We start from the raw sequence: 14780 nt of genomic DNA on the forward strand, positions 1-14780 counted from the left end.
CTGTTCAGTTTGACTCCTTTCAACACATTTTGAATGGAGGCATTTTGACGATTACATGTGATATGGGCCCCTTATACTGTTTGTGTATTTTAATTGAATTCGATGTGTATTTCAGACAAACATTAATATGACACCATTAAAAATTATCAAATATCGCTCCGCAAATGAATATTTAATAAAATTGACTTTCGGACAAATATTGTTGACATATCACTGGAACTCTTGGCTTATTTTTTTCTTTCTAGCAACAGTTATGTAATTATATCTATTTCTTTTGGCTGGCATTAATCATATGAATAAATACAAAATATCATAATATCTGGATTTTTTCCATATACAAGAAACAACACTTTCGCAATATGTTCGCTGAAAAAAATAATGTATTGACAATCAAACTTTTGAAAATTATTCATCATGTTTCAATTAAAAATGACGACTTAAAATATCAAATCTTTCAAGTCGCCCAACTATTTTCGATTGACGCCGGGAACAAGGCAGGCGATTACCCGTTAAATACGCTCCGGTCCACTAATGCGGCCCATATACTATAAGACAACCTCCTACCCATAACACACTCTCCCCCACACAAACGTAGTCCGGCTACAATAAACCCTTCACTCTACCCCAAATCCCCTCCCCATGCCGAGACAAGAGCGTTAACATTGAGCCTACCACGTACTCCCAACAAGGGGACTAGGACCGCGGTGGGTATATCAAACCTGCAAGTATTTTATCAAAGAAAACAAACCAACTCCTGTCTGTCATAAAAGTGACACGGCACTGACTGGCATATTAAAACTATGTTTCAACTAGGGCGATGTTTACACAGCTTTTAACCAATAGGAGGCTAGGTCTGAGGCACGGAGTGGGGTTGGGAGCGGGTTGAGCCAATTATGAGAGTGTTTCCAGGCTGTTACAGGCGCGTGGTCAACCCCTTCTCTTCAAGTGGGCGGGTCTAAGGGTTTACAATTAACTAAATAACAGATATCTGCTACACTCGCGAGGTGACGAGTTTAGACCCAGCATATCTCGCCATGAACTCGGTCACGCTCTACCCCATTACGGAAAGGGGGTCCCGGAAGCCCAAATGTGCTCGTTGTAGAAATCATGGAATGGTATCCTGGCTGAAAGGACACAAACGACACTGCAGATACAAGGACTGTACTTGTCCAAAATGCAATCTGATCGCTGAACGACAAAGGGTCATGGCTGCTCAGGTGGCTCTGAAGAGGCAACAAGCTGCAGAAGATGCTATTGCTCTTGGTCTTCGAGCTTGTGTCAGTGAAACCAACTTGCCCATCATGACATCGGGGCCCCTCTGGGGTCCTGGGACGGTGACAGAGCCAGAGGTATCCGAGAGGATGAAAGAAGCTGGCAGAGACGAGGAGGTTATGTCCGATATAGGTAGGTCTGCTGTTTTTTTAAGTAGATATGACGCTCCGTGGGACTATGGGTACATAGTCTGTCAAACACGCAGCCGAGTCGTGATACAACCCACAAAAGTATAACATTGCCAAATGCTTATTATATATAACCGTATTACTAAATAATCCACAAAGGTATACAATTGCTAATTTGTTGTTATTAATCATCACCATATAACCATTAAACAACAGAAGTATAAAAATTGCAATTACAAACCATGGTCTCAGGCCACAGAACCCTCAGCGGTGTAGCATTGCCAAAGGTTCGAATCTTGTCGAATCTCAGGACAGAACATCTTGCTTCAGAAGGCATAGGTGATGGTAGTTACACACATGTATTTCACTGACAATGTTCCTCTTAAGATTAAATCCAACATATAACCTACAAGCGTATGAAATGTCATGGATTCAAAATACTTGTCAGTTTGTTATAATAAATTAGAATGAAATTCCTACGGTATTGATCGTCTTGCTGTCTATAAAATACGAGTATCTTACTATTCATGTTCCTGTATTAAGATATGATGACTTTTGGGTTAGTTCTTTCTAAGATTTTCATTGAATGATCCTTAATATCAGGACATTGAAATATATAATAATATTCTACCAAATAGGGCATCTATTTGCAAACTTCAGATCACACTGATTCGTAGCGTAAACGCGTGATTTATTTCATTGATGCCTTAATTTCACGGACATTTCAGAGAAAATGCAATGCTTCTTTGTGAAAGAGTTAAAAAATAAAGCATCACGTTTAATCAAGGAAGAGTAATGAAGGATTTTTTAAAAGACTTATCAGATACACTATGAATTAATAATGAACGATACCCTTATTCTGTCATACACTTAATTCATAGATCTAATATATTTGTAGAGATAAATATTAAAAACTGAAACAACAGGAATGAACATTTTCCCTACCTTTCACTTCTACCAGGAACTTAAAGCATGACAACGGCACAGTGAACTGTGAGATTTATCCTTTGTCATTTGTGACAGTGGGTTATGTCCATTATAATCTAGGTCACAGCTCTAAATCTCAAAGTCAACAAAGGCTTAAGAGGCTACCAGGTTCATCATTTGATCCAAAGTCATCGGGCTATTTGTTCACTTTTTAGAAAAAATATGATTCCTTGCTTATTTTTAAAACCTTCTCCGCACTCTTCAAATTTTGAGCGCTCTTTATTATCCGATAGCCGTATGTGATTTTTATCATTTATAATATCATTTCAAATACAAATAAAATACTAACAGATAATTTGTACACAAAAATGAAATTCAAATAAAATATATTTTCTGAACTGCTCTTTTTCATCTTCAACATGCTGTGGTATTAACGACAGATGGCTATTATATTTTCTATAATGCATTTACATTTAATGTATTATAGAATATAACGGATTCTGCCTGTTCGTTGTCATTGTTTTATATGTTAAAATACAAATGATATGCCTTCTTAATATGTATTTTGTTAATACAGAATTAGATTCATATATCCCCAAGAGAATACCCATTTTGTTGTGAGACATGTTCTTATCAAAAACACTTAATCAAAGTAGTTGTGATTAATGTTTCTTATATTTATTAAAGAAACATTTTCTTGAAAGGTTGTAGGATCTTGTAATTACAATTTTTCATAATTGCTAAACATATATTATTTTATCAACACATTATATTGTGATACCACGCGCATCTTGTATGCAAGAATATACTTTAAACACCAGATAATAAAGCAAAGACTATTCAGTTGATTTTGTTTCTTCTCACCAACCGGACACTACCATCAGGAATTTAAATGTATTTGTGTATATTGCGGAAAACGACTTATAGAAAAGAAAAACTATTAATACTTATATTGATACGGAAATGATCTTTAGATATTGAGTGTCTTTATAGAAATCAACAGGAAAAAATAAATTTACTGTGTGGAATAGGAAAATATCTCATTGGGCCTATGTTTCAGATTATGCCCGCAAATTAATTTCTTTGTATTCGAGTGAAACAATGAAAATGTCTCTTCTATTAGTTAAGTAGAAATAGTAAGTATTTTTCATATATATTTTTTTATTCCTTTACCGTGAATGTTTTAATAGTTTTACTGGACTACCAGTAATAGACGACATGAAAACACAAACGTATAGTAAGGCTGCCTTTCTGTATTACTAAAGTATTCTGTAATAGTGTAGAAAAATACATCAGATGAACATATGAAAATTATCTTCGTTGATTGAAATATGTTCTAGAATGAATTAGACAAAAACACATTCTTCCTTTAAACCTTAAAATCACAACACAAATGTTATTCAAGATTGTCAAAATACCTAAGCCCCTTAATGTACGCTATGAGTCCCTTTTGGCATCAGAACTGTAACAGTGTTATTACGAATACAGGCATATGAACATGAACAAAATAAACGGTCCATGGATATCAACTTCTTTATTGTATCTAACGACGTTTCAGGGTTATGTTTTCAGGGTCATGAAGTGGCCCTGAAGCGTCCTAATACAAATGTGTCATGTCTTCGCCTCCTAATAATTTGTAAATGTCAATAATAGACTTCAGTATATTTGTTTACGAAATGGTAGTAAATGACTTATTTTTGAAACTATTCCTGTCAAACATGTCGTGTTTAGACCAGGTATCGTTTCCACCAGCAAATATAAGGATTAATCACCAAACATTGAAACCCGTGGGTCGCCAACTCGCCCCGTCTTGCTATGTGCTTAGGGGCCATCAGCACCCTTCGTGGAGCAATCTGTCAATATATTTACTCTTAACAAGCCTATGTCAAAGTCAGACTAGGTGTATTTGAATGTGGACTCACTGACAATAGAAAGCACAGTGTGAAATTAACTCCTGTCTGTGACGTGTTTATTTTGAATTAATTAATGCAGTAAGTTAGATTCAAGCCACGAAATGACGAGACGTGGACAGACGGAAGGGTGGGGTTGAGCGATGACCGCTGGTCATTTAACAAATTAACGCATATCATCATCTCTTGTGGTCGTGATGATGCGAGGGATACGAACAATATGTGGGTAGCTTAGAATAACGCCAGGGGCTCTGTGAAAATTAACACTGTGTTGAAGTTGTCCACTTAACTTAGGAAGTTTGGAGGCAAAGAAAAGGAAGCTTTTGACATTTTTCGTCCTGGTATACCCTTCACGGGCAGATGGTTGGAACTGTTGGCAGAGGTCGCGTTAATACAAGGACGTTCAAGTAGATGTAACAACAGAATATACTGTTGATTGTTACAACGATGTGGGGAGAGAAATAGGAACTCCCTCTTGAACTCTTTTTGTGTGGTAGCACTTGTAACAAATGTTTTCGAGGCATATGAGTGGATTTGTCTAAACACCCTTAACTGGATCACATATGAAGGTCAAAAGAACCACGCAAATCTCAGGCTTTTGTTCCTATAGTTAATGGTCACAAAATGCCAGTAATAAATATCAGTGTTTGGGGTTAATATTCTTCTTGAATTTGGCATTTCTTGATATTTCCTTTGCAGTTATATAGTTTTCAATTTTTCAAACATAATTTACTATATATTTGTTTTTTATTACTAGCGGCTGTGATCTGTTCGTTGTGTTTTCAGTGTGCTGAAACCTTTCATTGACATGTTTCACTGGTTACTGATAATGGGTATCAATAATGTAGATAGGATCTTTGGGATCAGTTAAACTTACATGGTAGAGGAATATCAACTCTGTAATAATTCTTCTTCAAGTGAAAAACATCCTTTGTTGAGGCTATAACAAGTAGTATGGTGAAAAAGTCAAAGGTGCTGGCATTTTATACACAGACACTCGAGTCAGGATCTAACACACGCTACATGCATCTTGGGAAATTGGCTACCAACAACCAAAGATTCTCACACATACTCCATGCAAGGAATTTTCCTCAAATCTTTTCATGTAGCATTCAACAGTAACCCATGGAAGTATCAACTTGGAGCATTCACTCCGATATAAGCGCCTTCCCCTCTCGATGGGGAGGGACCCGGTGAATAGCCCTTGTTCCGGCGCCGAAACTACCAACACCAAAAACAATGGAACCGCCGACTGTCTTGGAGATTTGTCTCGAGAATTTCTTGTCGAAAGTTTTAACCGGATTTGCTCCCATGACGTTAGATTGATTCGAATTTATGCCATATGCTGGAACAGTTAGTTTTGCATTGTTTCACATTCCCAGAATATTACCCCCTTTCCGTGGCAATGCCTGGCCACCGTGGTAGCTCCTGTGCCCGGCGCCGTGACGCCTGGGGGAGGAAATATGGAGTCATGGGGAACGTAACGTTGGAATTAGCCAAGCATTAGAACATGCAGTCATATTGACTTAGGTTGTGACAATATATGGGGAGACGGAGACGGACTGCCTGTGTTTGAGGGTTATGTAAGAAGTACCTGCACAGTCAGGTGTTGGTGGCTAGAAGGTCAACGTGTGACGGTTTACTCGGAAATGGCTATTTGATAATTGCTACTTAAATGAGGCATTTTGTAATGTTACTTTGTTGTGTTGCAGTATTTTCGGAACTGATGTTATTTGTTGATTGCAATTAAGCGTCTCTGAGGTCAGGAAGAACAAATGTGTTGGATCGGAAGGAATAGTACATTGACTGATAAGATATATGTATTTGCACATAGACTGAGCGTGTCAGATGGTTCTTTAACAAGGATATCTTTTATAATAACATTTTATGATGCATGATTAATTTTATAGATTTAAATATATATGTTTTGAATATAAGCTGTCGGATTGTGATTGGTAAATGGGATAATTCCTGAAGCTTTATCGATGTATCTAAATCTCACCAAACAAATTGTCTACACCATTCTGCGGACTTTCCTATGCTGGAAGCCCCAAACCAAAACATTTTCTTCCTTATATGTAAAATAACTCTCATTGTAAAACAATATATTCTCTTTTTAATGCTTATATTTGAACTGATTGTAAAATAATCACCAGAATGTATTGTAACAAATTTTGTTCGTTCATTCTGGCATGTTGAATATAAATCGATTAATATTTGTAGTATCATGTTAAAATTATTTTCATCTGAATATAAGAACGAGTAAAAGTTATTACCCAGGTTAGTCATGAAACTGATTTTTATGATGACAGTTACAGTTAGGCCTCCAGACTTCCAGCAACCGATAAAGTAATATTTACAATTATGGTTATTAACGAGGGATCGTAAATTCCCATTATATTCATCAATAACTATGTAATTGTGTAGGCCTGCTGTCATGTGTTCATCTGGTCAAACCAACCGTTTCTGCAGACGGTATAGCCAATGGGATGTTTTTATTTGATAAAATGAAAAATAATAATATCAAATGATTCAATAATGTATAGATTGCAAGTGATTAGAAATGTCAACACGATTGTACACACAGGGTTTTACCTTCAAAAATATTTATTCCTATTTTTATCATTTGAGATATTTGAAAGTTTTTAGATATGGTGAAGATCAATGCGTTTTAATGTATAAATAAATAAACAACTTATCATAGTTATTTTAGAACTATTAAATTTGTCCTTTTTATTACAACGTTTTATACAACAGTACGTCGTGATTAGTTCAAAAATGTGTTTCTTGCACTTAACAAATGTTTTTTTCAGTTACCTCTTTTGTGCTACAGAATTGAATATTCCATAATTTTGTTTAAATAACACACATTCTATTCACTGAATGTTAAAAAATCAAAATGTTGATACCCTTTACAGTTGAAGCTCATTTTCAGATCAATTGCAATATTGAAATTCAATATCTGAACTTATTCTTGTCTTAATAACTTTAGCAAATACATTCAAAAGCCGTAACAAGTATGGGCGAGTAAGATATCGTTTTTTATTCATTAATAATATAGTGCAATATTGACCTTTTTTTAAAGCTATTTCATTACCATTTACTGTGAGAATGGATTGTATGATTATAAGACGCACGTGTATTTATACCAGTGTAAAAGAAAGCTTCGTACATAATATATGGCTTCGAAATATGTGGTGCATCTAAGTTTGTAAATAAATGTACAAGACAATAGTATTCTGTTGTCTGTTTGTTCAGTGAACGTATTAGCACATATTATCAATGTTCTAAACACACGTGTGTGTCTGTATGTATGTATGTATGTATGTGTGTTTTATTTATTGTCATTTATTATTAAAAATTCAATTTGAATTAAGATGAAAAACTCATCATTAACAAATCAATTTGAATTAAGATGGAAAACCTATTTTAAACACAAAATTCTGTTTTTGAGTAAGTTTGTATTTTATACATTTCCAAACAATAATGGGTATATAGGTACTAGTCCTAGTTCATTTTCGTAACAGCAGAAATAAATAAAACTAATAATACAAACTGTACATAGAACTGGATTTAATAGCAAAGTTTTGAATAGATTTATACCTTTAAGACAGACAAAAACAAATGCGATTTGTGATATCAGATTTCTACACAAATACTGAAAAGTTTACATAAACAACACGTATCATTTCACTGGAATAATGAGCGGTTATTAAAAGTAAATGAATATCAATTAAGCGAAAAACATATCTGCAAGTCAACGCCAAATCAACTCTTCATAAAGTTGATCTGCAAATCTTTTAATTGACAGGACAGACAACATAGAGGTGAAATATAAACACTGTGTCTTTATGTTGGCACGCTTTGGAAAATGGGCCTCAAATTGGAAATTCTTGGAATCTTGTCACTGAAATAGCTTTCTGACACTCTCGCTCTAGCCGAGTAGTATCAATAATAAAAGTTTACTCTCTAAGCTCCTTGACAGGTTCTTGAAGACCCTGCACAAATGTCGGCATCGCTTTAATTATGCTTAAACACACCTGGTATATCCTCCATTGCTTGTTACAATTAGCAAGCCCCGCCTAAACAGTTGTGCGTACCTTAACATAACACATCCAGTAGATGTACCAAATCGCATGCTTGGCCTGTTACAAATGCGTGGTGTTTTTATACTTTATTTTCACGAGGTAATGTTGCTTTTTCAGAAGCACATGCCGTTAATCTTGCGGGCCACTTGTGACAGGTTTTCATGGTAACGATTCTCATCAAATTGGGACAAATTGACTTTTTCCTACAGTTGATGAGGGCCAGATAGTGCTGTAGGGGGCGCTTGGGTTTAAGCAAGATTTGTTTTGTCAGTTGGGGTTTAGATTAATCGAAATTTCAACTGTTAGAATTTTTAAATCGTATTTAACGTTATGATCATCATATTTTTATTAAATGATCAAAAAAGGAAATATTTCTTTAAGTCAGTTAATTTTATATGTTCCTTATGCATATAATAATAAAGGTATGATTCAATTTAAATAATTTTATAATTTTTTACGATAGTTATAAATTATTAAATGTTAATATCATACAAATAACCCGTAAGACTAACGACTCCTATGAAAATGAGCAAAGCGACTACATCTTCCTCACCGACGTCCCGTCGTTGCGTGTGTTATACTGAAAGATCCCTGTACTCACTCTGTATGTTTATATATTTGTATAGTTGACATTTTTTGCCAGTAATACTATCTCCGTGGTGAAAAGTTTATATGTTCATTAGGCTTCTGTTACGTGACAGGGGAACGCTCGGCCCTATCCCCCGCCACACTACACCACTCACGCTATTGTGCACTGTGCTGTGCTTATATTCTTTAGTCGTTCAAACAACTCGTTAAAGTTTTAGGTTTTGTTTATGGAAATAGAAAACTTTGCGTATGGAATATTTCAGATACATTTATAAAATTAATCAAACAATTACACATAAAATACAAATACCCAAATATTGTTTGTACTTACATTTTTACATACATGATTCAAAACTTTTAATAAAGATTGGATTAGTTTTTCAAAATGGACTTTATGATACTGTTAGTGTATAGCTTGTGTGCTCTGAGTTATGTATCACTGAGTTGTCATTTGACTATTACAATCAAGTATATACCTTTAACTAAAGTACCCACTATACAAAAGTAAAGCCTGATTTTGTTCAATAAAATCCACAAAGCTCTTTCTATAATCATAAACCTCCTCCCATTTTCGTAAGAAATCTCTGTTAAAAGCAGATTCTATTGTAAGATTCACAATCAAATAATGATGTTTGCGAAAAGGTTAGCGTATCCCGCCCCACCGGTGGCACCTGTCACAAACACATGCAAAGGCAAGTCGGTTATAAAAAAAATATTGTTCGATTCAAAATAGGGAATTTCATGGGACATAATTTTTGTCACTGATTAACTGTTGCTTTTCCCCCTTGAAAACCCATATGCATAATCATTCAAATCTAGTTGGCAAATACCAATCGACAAAACAATAAACACTGACATATATATTCACAGGAACCTGTTTTCAATCTATGTTCGACGATGTTTTCCCCCTAAACTATCATGATTGAATTACAATAGTATTACGTCAACAATCTGCTATACAAGGCATTGCTCCGTTTGCAAAGACTATATAAGATAAAAACCTTTATCGAGGACTTTCACATTGCTAGACCACACCCAATGTCATGAAACTGAAGATGAAATATCATAGTGAAGTTATACATAGCACTTAATATCCAGATTAGATGTCTCTCCAGTATAAGTATTTAACTCTTCATGTAAATGTTATTCACAATTATATCATAATTTAAATTTAAATCAGTACAACTAAGTTTTATTGAGATATATAGAATTACATATTTAATATCCAGGGAGATATGTGTTTTAACTTAAGTGTTTAGGAAATAAAAAATTCATGTCATCCATTTGAATGAAAATAGCATGATGCCCTCTCAGTTCCCTTTTGTTGTAACATAATTCTGATCTCTTGTTTGAAAGAAATAACATCCTCATCATCAAGCCGCAAATCAAGAAAAGGACGATTGCTTCAGTGGAAATGTATTCCATTAAGATGATGTATTCATTTATGATAAAACGACTTTTAACAATAACACAAAGGACATTTGAATATGTGTCCATGCACTTTGTATGGATATAGACATTTTAGGGTAAAGATTCATCTTGTCTTGGCTTTATTTTCGGATGAATGTCACTGTATTTATTGTATTGGTTTTGGTTGTAGAAAGTATACGTTAATCATTGCCTACACAACGCCGAAACGTTAATATGATAAATGATACACTGGTAACGTCCCTGCCCGTAAATTGTTTCCCATACATAATGAAAGCATGTAATAAACTAGCAACGGTTATCTTCAGAATTTAAAAACAGTGAGAACAAACAAGTAGAATATAAAGACCTTATTGTCAATAACGTCATTGTGTATTTAACCATGATATTTTTATCTAACATTGACCGTTGCTGAAATATTTTCTTGTTTGAGATCTTCAAGTGAAACTTGACAATAGTTATACTGATGGCATCATGAACTACACGATATTTTGTTGTTGCAGATGTCGAGAGCAAAGATGACGATGACAGCTGCAACGACAGTGGCGGGGAGTCCCCAATAACCTCCTCTATGGTGGAGAGTTCTGACTCCGTCAGGAAACCCTCGCCCCCGGTGAGAGAACACCCTCCAAAGGTTCATGAGAAGAAAAGGGAGCCTGAAAACACAACCTCACTGCCACCGGTGTCATCAGCCAACTCAATACCAACAGCTTACAGACCCGGGCGACTCTCTGCGCTTGAAATTCTTGAACGCGTTTTCCCATTCCAACGAAAGACTGTTCTGGAGTTGGTTTTGCAAGGATGCAGTGGGGATTTAGTCAAAGCAATTGAACACTTCCTGTCGGCTCAGGACACTGTCTTAGCTCAACAGCAGGCAGTGTTACATGCTCAAAGTAGAGGGGAGTGTAGAGGAAACCCTTTTCTCAACGGACTCAATGGGCTAAGTGGACTCGGTGTTGTCAACAACAGCTCTCCAATACGACCAGTCAATGGTTCTAATAAACTGTCTTATGCAGGGATAAAATCTGCTTTTACTCCTTTGCCTCCAACATCAGCCCATCCCCCAGGTCTCCACTCAGCATTCAGCCCCCATATCTCCCCCTTCTCAGCAGATGCTCTTAGATCTCCACTGTTTGCCCATCATTCCCGTGCAAGTGACATCATACCAGCTCCTCACTTCTCATATGCGGGCTTGGGAGGGATGCATGGAACCAATCTCCCCGGGATGATGGGTTCCCCGTTCTCCTTTCACCCTTACAGGCTTGCCCCTCCTGATATCACCCCACCCTCAATCCGCACCCCAGACAAGAACAGCGACAAGTCAGGTCTGACTGACTCGGACCAAATCTCGGATGGCTGGGACGAATCCTCTTCACCGAGAGACTCCAAAGATATAGACTGAATATTGTGGACATTGTGTTTCTTGATATTGTAGAGGGTTACTGTTTGTGGATGAATGAGACTCCTATAGGGCGATAAAGACCTTAAAAAGTCAGGACATCTTCGGCCTTGACTTCTCATCCAAGTGCAATGCATTTACAAAGGGTTTCTGATACCCCTAAGGTCCAACATGAGCCTGTTCTGTCTAACGTGAAGTGTCTCTTCTGTAATTTAAACGCTAGGACATGTTGATGCAGCATGTAACTGTAAGTATTGTGTGGCGATTGTATGATTATATATAAAATATTAAAACGAAGAGGTTTCAATATTGCACAAACATTGACAGAGGGTATCGGATCGGAGAGACGTCACATTATCTTCACCGGATCGTTTGAAAGTGAAATCTCGTTGATGTCCTCGATGGGTTGTGTAATCACGATTCACATCAAAGAGACTCAAGTTGTGCCATAAGTAATATAGGAAAATACACTTGTAGCATATAGAGTTGCATGTACCAGCCCGCCCGATCGCATATTCTCTGTTGAGGTTTCGCACCACTATATCACCTAGAATAGACAAAAATCAGATACATGTGAGTGGGGGGTTTGTGACGTCGCCAAAAACGGTTGTAGTCAGGTCTAGTCACTCCAGTCAAAGAATAACTCCCGTAACGTATATGGCTTTGTAGACGTCCCGGCAATGTTTGTCCTGTGTAAGATTCTACGTGGTGTTTCCCTCGTCAACGTAAACCATTTACCTATAGCAGTCTCGGCTTCTTCACTTTGTAATGTATGCGCCTGAAGCAAACACTGAGGCAAGCCGATGGGGCAGGGGTGGAGAAAGGTTTAAGCGACCCGTCACCCGCAACAAGAGATTGCGAAACTGTTTAGCTAGGAAGACGGCAAGGGTGTTTACTTTCCCCCTGTCTCTTTTCAACCTCTTCATTGGCCGTGTTGTTCGCTAATGGTTTAAATAACGGCGGTAGAGCCCCGCGGTTCCTTCGCTGTCTCCGACGGACAATACGAGAGTAAACACCTTGCCGGCATTAAGTCGCCGAGGCGTGGCTAGACCCGTGCTCTCGTCGTACTTGTCCAAAGACAGGACCCCGGGTAGGTTACCGCAATGAAAACACCAATATTTCACTTTGTTAGTCGCTAGCTTCACTGTAACTTTATATACTTCCAGATATATTCACACAATAGATTCAAAAGAAGACACTTATCGTAGCGATGTGAAATACACACATGTATTATCCCTCCCAGGCCTTAACGTGATGGACTTAAAGCTCTTCTGGGGAATGTCGATGTTTCCTCTGCAATCGTCACTGTGCTCTAAACGCCGAATTGTTGTTACAAGGCTAGAAACAGTTTGATTTTAACTCTGTAGCACCATGACACGAGTAGGGTCTACTGTTTTGTGTCTGTGTAAATAACGTGTAAATAAAGTGCAATTTCAATGGCCAACGTTACATATTGCCTTATTTGTTCTGTCAGTGCCTTCGTGCCTTCCTTCCTGTTTCCCCCACAGTGATACATATTTTACACTGGCTCTAAAAGCATATGTAATAATAGGCAATCTGGCCGACGCCAGGGAGACGTTGAGGCTCAGGAAGAACTGTGGAAGGTCAGAGCAAATACCAAGAGTTGGGCTTTTTGACAGGATGTGGTGTAACTGTTGACAGTATTCACTGATCTACAGCTTCTCCAGTCATGGGAAAGTCTAGGTTTTATCAGCCCCAGCACGCCAGCCTATTGACATGCCTTCGACAGATACACACAGAAACAATATCCAAATGTAGATTTGACCTAATGACGTTGCAGTTCAAGTCATTTCAGGCGTTACCGCCAAACTTGAACGCCTGATTCTTCGTTGGTATTAATTTTCGGATTGTGATGTTTTAGGAATTTTATGACAAATTCTGGAGATGACAAATTAATGAAACATGTTTGAAATCTTTTAAAAGGGGAAACTTAGAACTAAAGCAGATTATAGTGAAAAAATAGGCCATAGAACATAATCCTCTTTCATATACACCAACTTGACAAGTATCAAATGACAATTTAACTCTCTTTGCGAAAAAGAACGAAGTACATTTACATTTTCATATTGTATAATTGGTTTATATACATAACCTTATGCAAATTAGGGGATTTGGTTGCATCTACATCTATAACAAATACAAAATACATAAAAGCGACAAAACCGTTTCCATAATCATAAGACGTCTCGTCCATTGCACGAATTCGACTGCATGTACATTATTGCATGTAGTTATGAATCAAATAATTATTATGCATGGTGTTCATCATATTCAACTTGACACCAATGACGATCGCTTCATATTGGTTATAACGGTCGTGGTAATATCGTACACATGTACATGCATCTGAAATCGTATTATTGTGCCGACGTCTATTACATACATAACATTTATGTTGCTTTCCCAAAATATGTTTGTAGGACAACGATTTTTGTGGTTGTCCATCAGTCTTTTTGAAGAGATACTGGTGTGGCATTTAGAATGAGAGATTCCCATACACAGCCTCATAAAATGACTTATCTATGTTATCTTTTAATTAACATCGAGTGAGTGAGTAAGGTTTTACGCCCCTTTTAGCAATATTCCAGCAATATCACGGCGTGGGACACCAGAAATGGGCTTCAAACATCGTACCCATGTGGGAAATCGAACCCGGGTTTTCGGCGTGACGAGCGAACGCTTTAACCACTAGGATACCCGGCTGTCCCTTAATTAACGTTGACCGCTTGAAAGTTACCGACATAAGTAAAAATAAAGGATTGTATTTGACATACAAGCATGCCTTCGATATCATGATATATCTATATATACATATCTCCCTTTGAAGAAACAAGCAACAGAATAAGACGATAGATTCGTGTCACACTCCAGACTTCACTTCACACTACATGCATGTACATGTGTTGGCATAATGAGTCCTGTTGAGTTACACGTAGTTTTCAATCACCCCCACATGACGTACACATGTAACATCCATCAGTTATCAGTATCAACAGCACAAGGATGAAGATCAGTTATG

General features: G+C 37.0%; 1 protein-coding gene across 1 annotated transcript; it reads left to right on the forward strand.

The window, feature by feature from the left end:
* The first annotated feature begins 1034 nt into the window (after window positions 1–1034).
* LOC139479232 (doublesex and mab-3 related transcription factor 3, truncated-like) lies at window positions 1035–13173 on the forward strand. The gene is made up of 2 exons (XM_071262088.1): window positions 1035–1404; window positions 10845–13173. The coding sequence occupies exons 1-2, from the start codon at window positions 1035–1037 to the stop codon at window positions 11741–11743; spliced, it is 1269 nt and encodes a 422-aa protein (XP_071118189.1). The 3' UTR covers window positions 11744–13173.
* The last annotated feature ends 1607 nt before the right edge of the window (window positions 13174–14780 follow it).

This window comes from Haliotis cracherodii, unplaced genomic scaffold, assembly GCF_022045235.1.
Source record: "Haliotis cracherodii isolate W230 unplaced genomic scaffold, xgHalCrac1.p SCAF_4, whole genome shotgun sequence".
Lineage (NCBI taxonomy): Eukaryota > Metazoa > Mollusca > Gastropoda > Lepetellida > Haliotidae > Haliotis > Haliotis cracherodii.

Coding starts and splice junctions, on each gene's coding strand:
- LOC139479232 (XM_071262088.1), top strand. CDS start 1,035: ATGAACTCGGTCACGCTCTACCCCATTACGGAAAGGGGGTCCCGGAAG. Junction 1,405..10,844: donor GGAGGTTATGTCCGATATAG/GTAGGTCTGCTG, acceptor TTGTTGTTGCAG/ATGTCGAGAGCAAAGATGAC.